Source organism: Vidua macroura, chromosome 2 (genome assembly GCF_024509145.1).
Source record: "Vidua macroura isolate BioBank_ID:100142 chromosome 2, ASM2450914v1, whole genome shotgun sequence".
In the NCBI taxonomy this organism is placed as follows: Eukaryota; Metazoa; Chordata; class Aves; order Passeriformes; family Viduidae; genus Vidua; species Vidua macroura.
In genome coordinates, this window is record NC_071572.1 from 116679534 (window position 1) to 116695590 (window position 16057).

Below are 16057 nucleotides of genomic sequence, written 5' to 3' on the forward strand. Positions count from 1 at the left end.
AGAGGGCAGCCCAGGGATATGGGATGGGGAGAGCCAGAGCTGTCAGGCCAGCAGAACCCTGGAGCACAGCAGAGCGTTTACCTCGGTCTCAGGGCATTGGCTGGGCTGATCTCAGCAGCAATTCTCATTAGCTAACTAACTATTAACTAACAAAATGTGGCCTCCAGTCACAAACCAAGGGCCTGATTCTCCATTTCAGGAGATGGGATCGAACACTGGAGTTACAGTGGTATGGAACTGGGATCGTGGGTGGGGAATCCAGCCCAGAGCTGCTGATGGATACTGAATGGTTTCTGTATGGAATGCCTTCTCCTTCCTGTCTCTGTATGTACATCCTGCTTGATGGCAGAGTTACCGAGGGCTTCCCCAAACTGCATGAAGATTTACTTAACAACCAACCAATTGCATTTGAAATCTGACAAATACAATGCCTCATAAAATGAAAAAATAAAAATTGAAAGAGAGCTGTCGTCCTTCTTGCCACCTTTTCCTGTTCACTGGACAAGGGGATATATTTGCATACTGATTTTTTTCATTCTGGAAAGGAAGGGTTGTGCTTTGGAAAGGAGGCTTTTAGAAAGCTACAGTTTCTGTATTTTTCATCCATTAATGTTCCTGTCAAGTGTCCACGAGCAAACAGAAAACAGGCGTGCTGGATTTTTCTCCAGACTCTTGGCGTCGCAAACTGCCACAGCATGTGGAAGTCAGAGCTCGTTGCTGTACCTGGAATCTCAGGTAGCAGATGTGAGGAACAGCAAGGTGCTCCTTTAATCTGTTCTGCTTCCCTGCTCTGCGTTTAATCCATGCGTGGAGGTTCCCTGCGCTCCCCCGGCCGGGCTTGGCGGCACGATGAGCCCTGTGGGAACTCCTTGGCCTGGTTTTTGGAGGCACTGTGGTGTGTGGCTGTGCAGTAAGTACAGCTGTGCTGCCTGCAGCCCTTCAGAGGACGGGGAGCTGCACTGACGTGTGCAGGCGTTGGCTCGCACACCCCAGGGACGTGTCTGAGTGTCGGCATGCCGCGGGAGCAGTCGGCGCTGACAGGGGATCTTTTGTCTCCAGTGTAGAAGTTTGGAAATCTTTATTTGATTTTTTTTTTTTTTAAAGAAAAAATCAGATCAGTCGTTCCACGTGTCGATGTTTACAGCTGTCCATCTCCCCTGAGAACAGACTGGTGGGTCACTGGTCAGCTTCTCCCTTGGCCAGGCTCCACGGGAGCATCCATGGGAGCAAACGTGACCAAAAAGGGCTCTGTGCTGGAAAGGAAGTGATGGAGCTGTGCTCGTGTTTGCTTCAGCCCTTCCTCCTCAACGAGGAGCGTGGGCATCACTTTTTACCCTGTTGGACCTTCCAAGACCTTGCTGGAAGGAAGGCTTTGCTGGAGGCTGCTTCAGAGCTCCAGAAATTGTGCTGCGGCAGAGCCTGAGCTGTTGGAGTGACCCAGGACACTGAGGACTGTTCCAGTGCTTATTAAGGTCAAAATATGAAAAACAGATGTTCTTCTTGAAAAGTATGAATTGGTTTGATTTAGGAAAGATGAAGGGAGCAAAACTTTTCAGGAAAGAGTTGATGGGTAACGATAAATCCTTGTCTTCTGGAGGAGCTGTGGTGCCCAGTACTCACCTGTTTGTGGCAAAGGATGTTGCCAGCCCTTCAGGTGTACTGGAGCAGCGTGAGGATTTGGATAATGCAGGATCCAGGTGTAAACATCCCCTTTTCAACAAAGCACTGCCAGCAGAGAAGGGGTTTTGCAGGAGGAGCACAGGTGGTGTGTGGAACGGGCTGCCTTGGAGCCGGTTTCTCAGGGGGGTAACCAGAGTTTGTGTCACCCTGGAGCAGACTTTACCGAGTTACAAACTTCTCAAAAGCCATGTCAGGGTGGGAGATCTGACAGACACAGGGGCTGTGTCTGTTTTGCTCTTCTTTTGGTCAGGTTTTCTTGAGGCAGTAGCAGGCAGATCTGAGCAGAGATGGTCACAATTCCCTTTCCTGGGAGGTGAGCAATGCTCGTGGCAGGGTTGCTCCCTGTGTGGTGGCTGCAGGTGGGGAGCCTCTTGCCTGTAGGACCTTTTTTGTCAGCAAGATTCCCCTCTTGGAAATTATTGGCAGCTGGCATGATAATGAGTCCATTTCAATATAAATGAGCTTCATTTTATTAATTTCTGCCAGCTCCTGAGCAATTAATGAACTGCTTTTCAGATCTCAACCAACAGCTTGGGGGAAGAGGGGGAGGTGGGGAGCAAAGAAGGGAACATGAAGGAAGAGAAAGAAAATGAGAATATTTTTAATTTTAAAAAGAGCCAGTGACTCTCATCTCTTTTGAGAATCCAGCCAAGAGTGAGGTTCACACTTTCTCCACCAAGCAGCTCCAAGAACATGAAGGGCAGCAATAATTCCTCCCCAGGTTATTGTTCCCTGGGACCTGTGGAGAAGTTTACAACTCTCCCAAGTTTGTGTGCAGTGTTGAGGTGACGTTTTAGTGCTGGTGCTTGGCTGGGAGAAGGGGGAGTTGGGTGAGAGCTGGATTGGGAACACATTCAGCCTCTCCCAGGGCTGGACTAGAGCTGGGCTCCTTGCAGGGGAGCTCACCAGTGGTACCAGGCCTGGAATGGGCTGGGGTTTGGTGTCCACATGAGCTCAGTGTCCAGCTTGAGGACTGCCCTAAGGACTGGTCTCGGGTCTAGGTAAGCACAGACTGGTCTCTTGTATCTGTGCCTTTGTGAGCACAATTAACCTGAGAACCCTTTCCTTGCTCACAAAACCAGTTGTAAATGCTCTGCCCCAATGTGTGATTCGCCCTTGGAAAACGGTGATGAAATCCCTGCCTGGAAAATTGCCCTTTCCATAAATGAGACAGTGTGCAGAGAAATCTCCTGCAAGGCCTTCCAGCGTCTCCTGGGCGGTTGGGCTCCCCTTGCTGCCAGAAATTCAGCCCTGCTCTGTTGGAAGGTGCCTCTCTTGGTGGTCGTCCTCAGATGCAGGTGTGGTTTTGGCCCTGAGCTGAGACAGACTGGCCTCAGCGAGGGGATGTTAAAGTCTGGGGGGATTTTGGTTGGGAAGAGGAGCTCTCCATGTCCTGTGGTTGGGGCTGGCGGTGCTTGACTGGGTTTTTCATTTATTCTGCCACCATCAGCTTTCAGCATGTGAATCTGAGCACAGCATTCCGTGCTGTGCTGCCCAGTGCTCCTTAGGTAAGTGCTGATGACAGGCCCCGGCAGAAGATGCTCCTGTGCAGCCCTCCCTGCTAACCCTGCTTTGTCTGATTTGTTTTTCTCCCCTTTCTCCCCAGGTTTTTGGCATGTAGTCATAGACTCTGACGCGGGAGTAATGGAGTCGCTGAGTGGCAGGTGCTGACAGCTTCTGCAGTCCCAGTAACTGCTCATTTTGGGGTCATTTGCAATTGTGTGCCTCTAAATGCCACAGCTCTCTGGGGGAAGGTTGCGCTGGATACCGGGACTGCCTCGGAAGGTACACGTGCGTCCCTCGTGTTTCTGCAGGGCTTTGCTGTGCTCTGGGGTGCTGGGGAGGGCGAGGGCCACGAGCTGCATGTGCTGGCTACCCGGGCTTGGCAGCACGGGGGTGACATCCCTTCCTCCCTCCCTCCTCCTCTTACTCCAGTTGCCTGCAGGGTCTTTCTGGAGTCCATCCCTGCTTTAACACATGTGAGAGCGGCTCACAAAAAAAGAAGTGGCTGGTTAAGAGGTTCTGATGTGAAAACAATGAAATACGCCGCTGGAGTTTCTGAGAAACTCAAAGGCTTTCTGTGGGATTTCAGCTTCTCTTGCCCTTTCGAAAAAGCACATTTTAATTACAATAAAATGTGTGTGTTCACACTTGGTTATTAGTCTTGTACATTTTTTCTGTGTGGTTCTGGTGAGTTCAGTGAAAATCTTTGTTGTTGGCTGGCAGATTTTAGCAGAAGTTTATTTCTGTAGGCTCACTGCCCGCTGTGGATTTGATCATTGTTCTGGTTCTCACAGCCTTCGAGCTACGCTCCAGGAGAAAAATACAGATTTGTCACCAGGGCCTCCCACTAGAATCTAATTTTAAATTGGCAATCTGTTGTCTTGTGAGGTGCTTCAAATTTGGTTGGAAATTTAGTATTTTTCAGATAATGCTTCTGGAATCTGGTGGTCCAGCCTTTTGCAGGTTCAAGAGTTACTAACATAGGTTTAAATGAAATGAGTATTCTGGTTTTGTAATTATTTTAAGAAATAATTTAATATCGGGGTAGGGGAAGTGGAAGGAAAATTACTGGTTTTAAAGGAAATTATGTTCTCTGAGTGGGCCATCATCAGTGGTCATCTAGAATGTGATATAATTTATGTGTAACCGTTTCATGTAAGAGTCATCCAGCAAAACCTCAGCAGTTCAGCTGGAGGTCAGTCTGCTTTTCCCACATACCCAGTGTAGGGAACACTGTTTTTCCTGCAAAATTCGTCTTCTCCCTGCTGGCAGCCTAGTCTTGATGGCAGTCTGAAGTCTGAGCTTTCAAAAAGCTTATCTCAACCCCCTGTCCTGTCTCTTGATGTGCAAGCTGCCTTAAAGGTGACTTTCTTGAAGTCACCGCATTTCTGACATTTTCCCTGTGCTGAGCCAGGAAGGAGCAGGTTTTCTGGGAGAGAGAGCCCTTTCCCAGCACGGATGGTCAGGCCACCTTTTTGGGGACGTGGAGGCAGAAGTTGCCACCCCTCATTTGCCCGGCTTGGGCTGCAGATACGAATCTGGATCTTCGGCGAGCGCCTGAGTCAGGGCGCTGGTGCCTCCTCCAGGAGACGTGCCTGTCTCCCCGCTTTGCTTTTCGAGCCTCTCCCTCCCAGAGAGAGAGAGATTTCGTCAGAGGCCCTCTGTTCCCACAAAAAGTTTGGGTTCTGATGAATCAACATTTTCTGCTGAAAAAGGTCCAGCCAGTTGTGCTCGCAGCAGCGCGTGGCCCCGTGCTGATCTCGGGGTAGTTCACAGCAGACTCCTGACACCGCCACAGACCTGCCTAAAGCATGGAGATGTGTCACACTTGATCTGTGTCATATCCTGGTGGTACCTTGATGGGTCTTTAATGGTGGCCTTTGCGTTTGGCAGCCGAGCTAACAAGGGGAGCCTTTGTCCTACCAGCGCTTGCGTGCAGCTCCCATTAACATTACTCATTTTCCTAATTTGATACAGATTTTTTTCATCGAGTGTGCTAAATGCAGTTAAGCCACAGACAGGCAGCATCTGGCAGTCGTAGCTGAGCAGTTTGAGACGCTGTTGCCCCAGGGTGTCTGCTGTGGCCCGTGGGAGGGGGAGGCTGGGGCTCCCCTCCCCTGCCCAGCTCCTGCTGTGTCTATAGCAGTGCCACTTCCCCTCTCAGGGCTGCCTTTCCACATCTGCCTGAGCTCACCTCTCAGCTCCCTGCTGCCAAAAAACGAGGAAGTGTCACTCTCCAGACGCATTGTCCCCTCCTGTCCCCGGACAGGCACCCTTGTGCTGCCTCTGGCACGTGCCAGGCCAACTCGCTAGCTCAGCAAAACCAAACTAATAAGCTTTTCTTTTTGTTGTCTTTTCTTTTCCCCCCAGATTTATTTTCCGCTGTTTTAGTGGACTCTGCCGCACGAGCACTTGATTTGGTTCAGGGTAACTGGTGGAAATGCTCAGCCAGCGAGGCAGAAATGGGGTGAGAAGGTAGGACTAGGGGGTCCCTTTCAGAGGAACCCCCTCAGCTTGACCTGGTGGGGTCAACTGTCCCCCCAAGCTGCGTCCTGCATCTCCCAGGGGAGATGGGCTCTGCCAGGGGATGGTGACAAACTTGGGGGATGGCACTGTCTTGCATGGCTGCAGCTGGACCAGCTGCACTGCCTGCAGCCCTCTTGCACCCACTGGGCAGCGTTCCTGCAGCCTTGCAGCTGGGAATTCAGTGGGATTAGGCAGGGCCTTTCCAGGGTGCAGGGGTGAGGTGTGGGCTCACTGACAGCCGCTTGTGGATTTGCAAACTCCTCACCCAAAGCGCCAATCCACGCAATTAAAAAAGGTCAGCTCTTTACTTTGAAGTCTGACACTTCTTGCCAGTCTCTAGCAGACACTTCATTGTGTGAAATCACTCCCTGAACATTCCTTCTGTGGAGAGAAGACTTCCCTCCTTCCAGGAGAGTGTTATTTCCTCAGGGGATGCAGCCTGAGCTGCTGCTCCTTTCCTCACCAAGCCCATTTGTGGTCCTGTTGCTTTTCTGGCTTGGGGAAGTCTTGCCTGGTGTGGTCAGAAGGTAAAGAACTACTGCAGCTTTCAAGAGGACTTCTAAAACTGCTCATTCTCCTTAGGGTGAGAAGGGATGGCTGGAGATGGGATGGATGGCTGGAGGCTGGGGATACATGGTCCTAAGGAGGACTTTTAAAACTTTTCATTCTCCTTAGGGTGAGAAGGGTTGGCTGGAGATGGGATGGATGGCTGGAGGCTGGGGATACATGGTCCTAAGGAGGATTTTTAAAACTGCTCATTCTCCTTAGGGTGAGAAGGGATGGCTGGAGATGGGATGGATGGCTGGAGGTGGGGATACATGGTGCAGGCTCTGCCAGGCTGTGCAGCCAGTGGAAATCCCCCCGGATGGAAGTGTGGTCAGCAGGAACCAGAGCAGGGAAAGCATTGCCCCGAGAGGGTTTCTTCTGCAGGATGGAAGCATTGAGGTCTGCTTTTAGATACCTGCAGAAGAAACGATGCAGGTTTTGTGCTTTAAAATGTTCTATAGGCAATAGCTGGCTGATTGTTTTTCAGTCTGTATCAAAGAGCTGTAGCTCTTAGGAGATAATGAACCCTTGTCTAGGGATTGATAAAGCTGTCTTTTTCTTCTTTGTTTTAAGATTTATACCTGCCCTTTATTCAGTGCTTTTATTTATCTAAACAAGTCGTGGCAGCCAAAGGGAGTTCTGCCATTCATTTCAGTAGATGTAGGGCATTCCCTGCTGTAGTTTACTTCACGTGCCATTGTATTCATGTTCAATGCAGCAATGCCCAGATATTTATGGTGTTTGTTGCTCCAGCACTGAACAGACTCTAGCCTCAGCCATGATCAGCTTTGCTGGGTAGAGGAGCAGAGGCAGAGTCCTCTTGCTGTGGTCAGAAGTGTCAGTGCAGGGTTCAGCTGTGCCGTGCTGTCCTGTTGTTTAGTGCCATCAGTTCCTCACTTTCCATCTGTTTATGTAGGGCTAACTCAGTTCTGTGCAGCAGCAACTGTGTGTATACAGATAGTGAGGGAAAATACGTGGTTGCATTTGTTCTGCCAGCATCTGGTTCAGTGCCCACCGGCATCCTGGCAAAGGAGAGGAAATCGCCCCAAGAAATTAAAAACTCCAGATTATTTTACTGTCAGGGCAGCTTTTTTATTTTCAACCAAAACTGATGGAAAGGCCTCCAAACAAAGAAGTTTTGTCCTGGAATTTCTTTCCGAGACTGATGGACTATTTTTCTCTACGTAGTTGTCTCGTGTGTAATTCAGGATCTCCTGTGTAATTTTGAACTTTGGCATTTACTTTTCTTCTTCTTCTTGCTGTCAGGCCAGAGGGGAAGGACCCAGTACTACTGATAAAATATTTCTGACATTTGTTGAGTGAGATCGCAGACCTCAAAGTGTTTTCCAAGGTTGAATCAGATCATCACTCCCACCTCCTGGATGGGAAACCTGTTCCACAGCGGGATGTGCACAGCTGAATAATGCAGGAGGCTGGGGCTGGGGACACCAGCCCCGTCCCTGCGTTCCAGCTCAGATCAAAGAGCTCAGATCTGCTTATCTGCTTCAGAGGGAGTGGGAAGGAGAGGTTATTTTTGTGTAGTCTGAGTCACTCATGCTAATTTATTTTTCATAATATGGCTTTCTTGTGGGGGACTCTCCGTACCTGCTTAACGTTGCACAGGTTTTTTTGTTCCAGAAATCAAACCTGTCATTAGCTCGCTGCCAAACGGGTGGATTTGTACTTTGCTGTTTGGTGCTTCACTTTGCAGTTCCTAGCCAAAAAAAAAGGTGGAATCTCAGCTAAAGGTGTACATCCCTCTACTTTACAGTATCTGTTCCCTGCAGATAAACGAGAGCTGTTGATTTTTTGAGTTTGTTGGCTGGAATGACGACGCTGATGCTGAGGGTCAGGTGAATGTGCAGAGAGCTGGGATGGCACTGTGGTGCTAAACTGGTTCCAGTTCACACCGAGCTCCAGGGTTCAGTCCTTCGCTCTTCTGCACTCTTGGTTTGCACCAGCAGAGCCGTCTGGCTGTTTGCCACATTCTGATTTAGCTGTATTTCGAGGTTTGCCGCTGGCTCCCGTAATTAATTAATCCGTGGGATTATTGCTGCAGTTAGGGCAGTCCCTGCCAGAATCCGCGGTGTAGGTTTTGGGACGGGCTCGGTAGTTAAGGAAATAAAAAAGCAGCTGTTGGCGCGTCGGGGCGTCCGCGTGCCTCCTCCCCTAACGGTGCCCGCTGTGTCCCTCGCAGACCGTGACGCCATGGGCAACGCGGAGAGCCAGAGCGTGGAGCACGCCTTCTACGGGGACAAGCAGCCGGGGCTGGGCCGCAAGCACACGTCGCGCTCGCTGCGCCTCTCCGGCAAGGCCTCGCGCCGCACGCGCCACGCCTCCTCGGGCAAGGTCATCCACCGCAACTCCGAGGTGAGCACGCGCTCCAGCAGCACCCCCAGCATCCCGCAGTCGCTGGCCGAGAACGGCCTGGAGCCCTTCGCCCCCGAGGCCAACCTGGAGGACTTCGGCAGCGCCATGTGGGTGGAGCGCGTGGACATGGGGCTGCGGCCCGTGTCCTACCACACGGACTCCTCGGTGACGCCCAGCGTGGACGGCAGCACGGTGCTGACGGCCGCCTCCGTGCGCAGCGTGCCCGGCTCGGAGGAGAGCCGGCTCTACGGGGACGAGCCGCCCTTCCTGGCCGAGGGTGACGGGCGGGCGCTGCGCTACGCGGCCAACGGCGCCGCCTTCGCGGACGCGGCCGGCTTCAAGAAGAAGCGCTCCAAGTCGGCCGACATCTGGCGCGAGGACAGCCTGGAGTTCTCGCTGTCCGACCTCAGCCAGGAGCACCTGACCAGCAACGAGGAGATCCTGGGCCTGGCCGAGGAGAAGGACGCCGAGGCCGCGCGGGGCCCGGAGGCGGGCGGCAGCCCCCAGCCCCTGGTTGCCTGCCAGCGGGCCAACTCCATGAGTGACTTGTATTCCCCCAAAACCCCCAGTGCCGCCGTCAACGGGGGCCCCCGAAACGCCTTCGGAGGGTACTGCCGGAGCCTGGTGTCCGACATCCCCGAGCTCGGGAGCCATAAGATGGCTTCGGTGACCGCCGAGGACGCGCCTTCCTCCTACAGCAACTACAACACGCTCCCCTGCAGGAAGTCCCACTGCCTCTCCGAAGGGGCCTCCAACCCCCAGATGAGCCATAGCAGCAGCATGCAAGGCAGAAGGGCGAAAACCACCCAGGTAAGGCAGTTTTCTTCTGTGGTTTGGCATTTGCTGGTTTTCTGGGTTCTCCCAGGCTGTGTTTTCCTTCAGCACCCCCTTTCCGAGCAGAGAGCTGTTCCCAGGAGAGAGCTGAACTAGCCAGTCTCCAGAGCTGGCTCAATTCCATCACTGTACTGTCCCTTCTTTATCTGCAGCTCTCCTTGGACCTTTTGCACTCTTCGCTGCCTCTGAGAAGGGGAAATCTGCATTTGCCAGCAGAAGATTGCCCTGCGTGTTCTGCAGTGCTGACAGGTCCTTTTTTTCCAGGGTAGCTGCCAAAACTGATCACTCCTCTGCAGAGCCGTGTCCCCCCTTCTGCCCTCCCAGCCTTGTCGCCCTCCCCTGCCTGCACTCGTGGCTGGAGGCAAAAAAAAAACCTGCCAGTGCTTCCCCTCCGTGCTAAACGCTCACTGGGCTGAAATTTCACTTTTCTAATTAGCTGGTGTTAGTGTCTGTGCAAAACATCTCCCCGAAACAGCACTGGCACTGCCAGGCCTGCAGTAAACGGAGAGATGATGGGGCATGGAGTTGTAAGGAGAAGATTCTGCTTCTCTGAGCCAGGGACAGCACAGAGTCAAGAGAAGCTTTGCTGTCGGGTGCCCCTCCTGCACTGCAGACACCAGCCCTGTGATCCTGGGGCTTTCCTTCATGGTGCCCTGCTTTTCCCTGTCCTGCCTGATGGAGTTCCTGCCTCAGGCTGCAGGCAGTGCTTCTTGGCAGTTCAGGGGCAGATGACTTGGAGAGAGGGGCAGAAAGGAGTTCCAAACCCTGCCCAAACTGGTGGGAGCTGCTGGGATGGGGCTGCTCAGGGACTCCCTGGCCATGCTTGATCTGTAGAGATGGGCTGCTGCTAAATATAAAACTGACATGCTGAAACAGGCGCTGCAGCATCCCACAACAGCAGCTTTGTTCTTCAAAATCAGCTCTTTGCTCTCAGAGGTGGAAAGCCTTTGGTGTGCCAGTGCAGGATAAAAACCTAGAGAACAAGAAGAAGAAGAAGAAGAAAAAAAAAAAAGATGGTTTTTGGCAGTCTTGGCCCTAACAGCTTTCCTGAAGATTGTTGGGTGCAACTGCTGCCTGCAGCCTGCTTTCGAGGGTATTTAAGGAAAAAGAGAATAGAGTCGGTGATGAACAGCCAAGCATTTGATTTTCTTCTTGGTGCCTATGCTGGCATTCAGAAGATTCCTCTGAGGCATGTAGTGAAAGTCTGGAATTTAAGTAGTATTTTGTGAGGCCTCAGCCATACCCAGGGAAATTATTTCGTGGGGCTGGTTTCTCTAGATGGATCTCCCGAGACAGGAGATGATGGCTGTAAGGAGTCTTAGCAGTGATTATTACCATGGATAAATTCAACAAAATTAAAGCTTTGCAAAGGTCAAAACTCCTCCTTCCAAGTCTTTAATCCCAGCAGCATCCTGTAAGTATAAGATAGTTGTCAGAAATGAAGTCGTGTCAGCCCCAGCCTAGCCTGAGCAAGCTTAGGGAAATGACTGCCATTATGTGTTTGAAGAGGCAGAAATGAAGGGAAAGGAGTTCTTGGTGAGCCTGATGAGGTGGCTTTGGATGGGGGGTGAGGGGAGGGAAGTGACCAGTCTGTGTCTGCACCAGGTCCCCAGTCAGCAGCATCTCACACTTTGCTCCTCTTTCCTTGACACTGCTGGTGTGGAGTGTGCTGGGAGCTGAGGTGTGGCACTGCCCTGCTCTTACTGTGCTCCTTGGCACTGTGCTGGCCTGTGCCAGCTGGCACTGGGCACCTTTTGGGCAGTTTTGTTTCCCTCTGCCCTCCCAGTTTTTCAGCACTTTTTACCTTTACACCCTCGATGACCCCGTTGCCCTGGAGCCTGCCATGTGTGCCCTGGTGCTGGAAAACACTTCCAGCTATAAATGTGTGTTTTGACCAGCCTTTTAAACTGCTGCCCCCATCCCAATCCCACACAATAATTGTCACATCTTAGGGCCACGAGGCCACCACACAGAGGTGACTAATGGGGTGTTGGACACAGTTTTCCCTCTTGGCCTGCGGGCCAGTGAGGTGTCACTGCTCCATGGATGCCCCAAGGGATTCTCCTAGCCAGGAGTGAAGTTTCTGCCCACATCCCTGTTGTCAATCCTCACAAGACTTTGGGGTTGTGTTTGCCAGTGGTTTGGGGTTTTTTTTCCCACTTTTTGGAAAGCTGTAGCTGGGATATCTGCCTGTTTCTTTAGTCTCAGCTGCCCAGGTGCTAGAAGAGCTGGAAGGGCCTGATGATCACTGGTGGGTGACTCCTGACTAGTTTAGTTCCTAAAGAGGTCACTGCCAGAAGGGTGAGTCTGAGACCACAGCCATGGCCTTGTGCCCTGGTGCTTGGCTCCCAAATCCAGCCATCCTTCCATTGCACGCTCAGCTACACTCATGAACACCATCATGGTTTCTGTAAGTTAAATTTCCTGCACTTTATCACTAGCTGTGCTTTCTGAGCTGTGCTGACCCAGTGCTCCTGGAAGAATGCATCCCAGAAAGAAGGTGCTGGAATTATGGCTGCACGTGTTTTGTTCTAATGCCTTATCCATGGGTTCTTTGCAAGTACGTGGTTTACATTAAAAGGAAAACCACCAACACACCAAGAACAGGGAAGAAACTCTCTCCCTGTCCAAATTTAAACCTTAAATAGAACGGTGGGAGTCACTCTGCACTAATTGAAGGGAGCTTTTTCCCATGGAGAGACAATTCTGTTCAATATGCACAAGTGATTAGTGCTCCCGAGGTGGCTCTGGGGCACCCACGCAGCAGTTCTGCTCTTCCCAGCCTTGTGCCATTGAGGGCTCAGCTCTGCCGAGCGAGGCTTCCCAGAGAGCTCTGCTGGGATCGTGTTTGGCTTTTGGAGCTGATGTGGTGTAGGTGGAAAGGGCTTAATTGGCTGCCATTTGCACCCAATTTTCCTGGAAGGGAGAAAGCACCGCTTGGATACAGCTTGTTCTGACTGTGGGTTGTGAGATCCCCAGGATCCTGCAGCCTGTTCTGTGGGATCCAGGTTTTGTTTAGCAGCCCTGTTGTGTCCTGTGGCAGCTAAACATCTGCCTGCAGGAGACTCCCTCCTCCTCCTCCTCCTCCTCCTCCTCCTTCTCCTGGTAGATATTCAGGGACAAATATACCCCATGCTCTCCTGCTGTTATGAGCCCTAATTGACATTTCAAGGAGGGAATTTGCCAGAGAAGCTGTGGCTGTTTCATCCCTGCGAGTGTCCCAGGCCAGGCTGGACACTGGGGCTTGGAGCAGCCTGGGACAGTGGAAGGTGTCCCTGCACATGGCAGGGGGTAGAATGAGATGGGATTTAAGGCCCCTCCCAACCCAGCCCTTCTGTGGTTTTGTGGATTAAGGGATGAAAACCTCGAGGTGTGGTTTTGTGCCCCTTCCAAGCCACCTCTTTATTGCATATTCCTTGTGAAGCTGAGTGGGGGGGAAGGAACAAACTTCCTGCCTGACTCACTTGGAAGCTGTGCTGGCTTCAGCGCCAGCCCCGGGCCATGTCCTTGGCGTGTTAAATCCCCTTTTGTCCAATTTTCAAATTTATTACTATTTTTAGGCCTCTCTAGGTAGCCTGCAGGAATTTGGGATCTCAAACCTTAAAAAAAAAAAGTCCTACATAAAATTTTTGCAGAATATGCAGGAGATGAAACCAAAGGGGTTTGTGGGAATTAGATCAGGATGTACAGAGAAACCAGTCTAAAATGAGACAATCTTTCCAGTTGATATTATTTTTTACTATCTCAGGGAATTTTGTAACTGGTTACAGTGTTCTGTTATGTTCTGTAGGATGGCTAAACTCCAGAGAGCTGACACTTGCTTTTAAGTTGTGTAAAACTTTTCCACAAAATCGTTTTGTGGCTTAGAGGATATAACCCCAAAATGGAAGAGGACTACACTGGGTCAGTCCCATGGAAGCACTATCCAGCCCAGTGCCGTGTTCCTCAAATACCAACTGCTCAGGAAAAGAAAGGGAGAGAGTGTGGGGTGAATTTTCCCTCAGGGCACTTTCCCCAAAGCCAGCAGGTTAGAGATTGGAGCCTTCTGGTGTGAGGAATGCATCCAAGGCTCTGGGGTTGACCTGTCCCCCATGGATTCTCTTCTCTGAAATAATTTTCTGCTTCTGGCTTCCACTGCATCCTGTTCACTCTCTGCAGAGCACTTGTGGCCTTCCAGCCTGCCCTTCCAGCCCTCCTCAGCCATGCCTTTTCCAGGCAGAGCATCTTCAGCAGCTGGAGCTCTGCTCCCCTAAAGGAATGCTGCCTGTAGTCTGGAAAACGTGGCTATTTCCAACCCAGGTGTGATTGCTAACCAGAATGGAATCAAGGAAGGAAATAAAGACAGAGTTGCCAACGTTCAGTGATAATTCCTGGCACACAGGTCAGTGAGTAGCCAAAACAGGCTGCAGTGCTTGGCAGCTGCACTGTGGGGCTCACTGATTCCAGCCCCTGTTCACCCAGTCCCTTTCAGACAGAGGTTGTTCCCGAGGTCTCAGATGCAGCCCGAGCCACGTTCCCAACCCCCAAAAGCTGGGAATGGGACTCTTTGGCTCGGCTGGATCCCACTGAGGAGCAGTGGTCAGCTGGTCACCCTGCTGAGCCTCCAGGCAAACCACCCTGAAAAACCAAATATCTCTGCCTTCAGCCCATGGCCACAGGGCGAGGAAGGGCTGGGAACAGGCTGGGGCAAACAGAAACCCCTCGTTTTTGGGGCAGCCCAGGCTTGCACCAGGGCAAACTGCTCAGGAGTCCACATCTTGGCTCCTGGTGTGGCAGCTCAGGATGAGCAGACCCCTTGAATGTCTGGAGCAAAGGAGCTGTTTATGGCCTGGCTGTCCTGGCTGACTGGAAGTGGATTCGGTGAGGAAGGCTGGAACAGAGAGCTCCAGAGCCAGACTCAGAGGTCTTTTCCTGCCCTGTCACCCAGATGGAGGAGATTAGATCAGGTATTTCCTAGTCGGGATAGTTTAAAGCAAAGAGTCACTCCCTTCAGAGCACACAGCTCTGCCCCAGTGTTGTCAGGGAAAGGAGCATGTGAAAATTGCTGTTTTGGTCTTCACTGGCAAATATTTTGATACTCTTTCAAAGACCTTAATTTGTTTTTCTTCCTTCGCTCTCGGCCGGAGGCCAAGGGAAATCAAATCACCAGCCCTGATATTTGATCTAGCTCCACTCAGGCATGCTTTTTTAAACAGTAGGACTTTGTCATTTATACATCTGAAGTGTATATAACAACATTGGCAATAGTTGTATTCTCTGGGAAGCTCTACACACTGCGTGGTTTTGGTTCCAAGTATTTTGCACTCAAAAATCACAGACAGGTTGCCCCAGCTGCTTGTTTGCTGGGCTGTGCTCACTTACACGGATGCAATTTGCAGGAGTGCTCCTTTCCAGTGAAGTGCTCCCTTGAAATGTTCCTTTTCAGGGAGCTCCAGTGTGATGCTGTGCCTGGTTATCATCCCTGATGACAGGCATTTCCCTGCTTCCTTCAGCTGGGTGCTCGTTCAGGTGAGCTCCTCCCAGATGATGTGTTTGGGTTTCAAGCTGCTGTTCTAGCAGCTGTCCCCCATTTCTACCCCCTCTATCGCATTTCTCAGGAAGAATTGCCTCTTCTTGGCTTCAGCAAACAAAAAGTAACCCAACCCTGTGTTTTAATTTAACGGGGAGGATTTTGATGGCATGTTGCCCTTGGTTTAACTCGAGCACAGTTCAACTGCTTTTATTAGTTCATGGTTAACTCAGCTCCTCTAGAAACTTCTTCAGCTGGGTGGTCCTGGGATGAAAGCAGGGTAAATTTGGGGGTTCCTCAGTGTATCCTTTGGGAAGCAGTGTATCCTTTGGGAACACTGCAGCACCCGAGAACTGAGGGGATGGAAAGTGGGAGCTCACCTCGGATCTGTGCAGGTGTCAGGAGCTGCAGGCAAGGACCACCCTGCAAGAGGGGATTAGGGCTGGATTCTCCTTCATGGAATTATGGATTTAGCACCCCTCAAAAGCCAGGGAGGAGCTGGTGGGGATGATTTAATTTTCCACATTGTATGTCTGACAGCTGCAGAGCTGTTCTCTCCTGACTGCTGCAGGAGTCCCTGTGTGTCCATGATTTGCCTTTGGGGCACCCGAGGTAAGAAAGGCAGGTTCTTTGGGGAAGCACAGGGATGATCTTTCTGCAAGGGACCACATATTGGCTGGAAAACATCGGGGAATCAGTGAACCAAAACTGCTGCCAAGCCTCCTGCCTAGAGCTGAGGTGACAGCTTAGCCCTGAGACTTTCCCAGGGATTATTGCCCAGACACCTGTGACTGTGATTCATCCTTTCATCATAAGGCTGGAGTTTATTGCCAGGAGAAGTATCTGAGGGTCTGGGATAGTCTCTCTTTGTCAGGGGAAAATTTGATTTCAGAGAACCATAACCTAAATCTGCTTGCTTATTAAACTACCCTGAGCAGCTTTTAACAGCACATGGAAGGGTTTGTTTATTTTGTTTTTTCTAAATTTAATTTTTTAAAATTTTTGACTCTTTCAGGCACCTCAAGAGCTGCTGCCCCAGTGCAGCAAGTGCACAGAAGTAGGAATCAAACCATTTCTCCCACTCAGGTT

General features: G+C 51.1%; 1 protein-coding gene across 8 annotated transcripts in view; it reads left to right on the plus strand.

The window, feature by feature from the left end:
* The window catches only part of TIAM1 (TIAM Rac1 associated GEF 1), a 157734-nt gene that overhangs the window by 76995 nt on the left and 64682 nt on the right, over nucleotides 1-16057 (plus strand). For 6 of the 8 annotated variants that reach the window (XM_053970060.1, XM_053970066.1, XM_053970061.1 and 3 more), the window contains one exon: nucleotides 8453-9435. In XM_053970060.1, the coding sequence (XP_053826035.1) occupies nucleotides 8464-9435 (972 nt within the window). In that variant the 5' untranslated portion in view covers nucleotides 8453-8463. Of the gene's footprint in view, nucleotides 1-3320; nucleotides 3466-5553; nucleotides 5659-8452; nucleotides 9436-16057 lie in introns of those variants that run through there. The other 2 variants (XM_053970062.1, XM_053970064.1) reach the window with 2 other exon arrangements.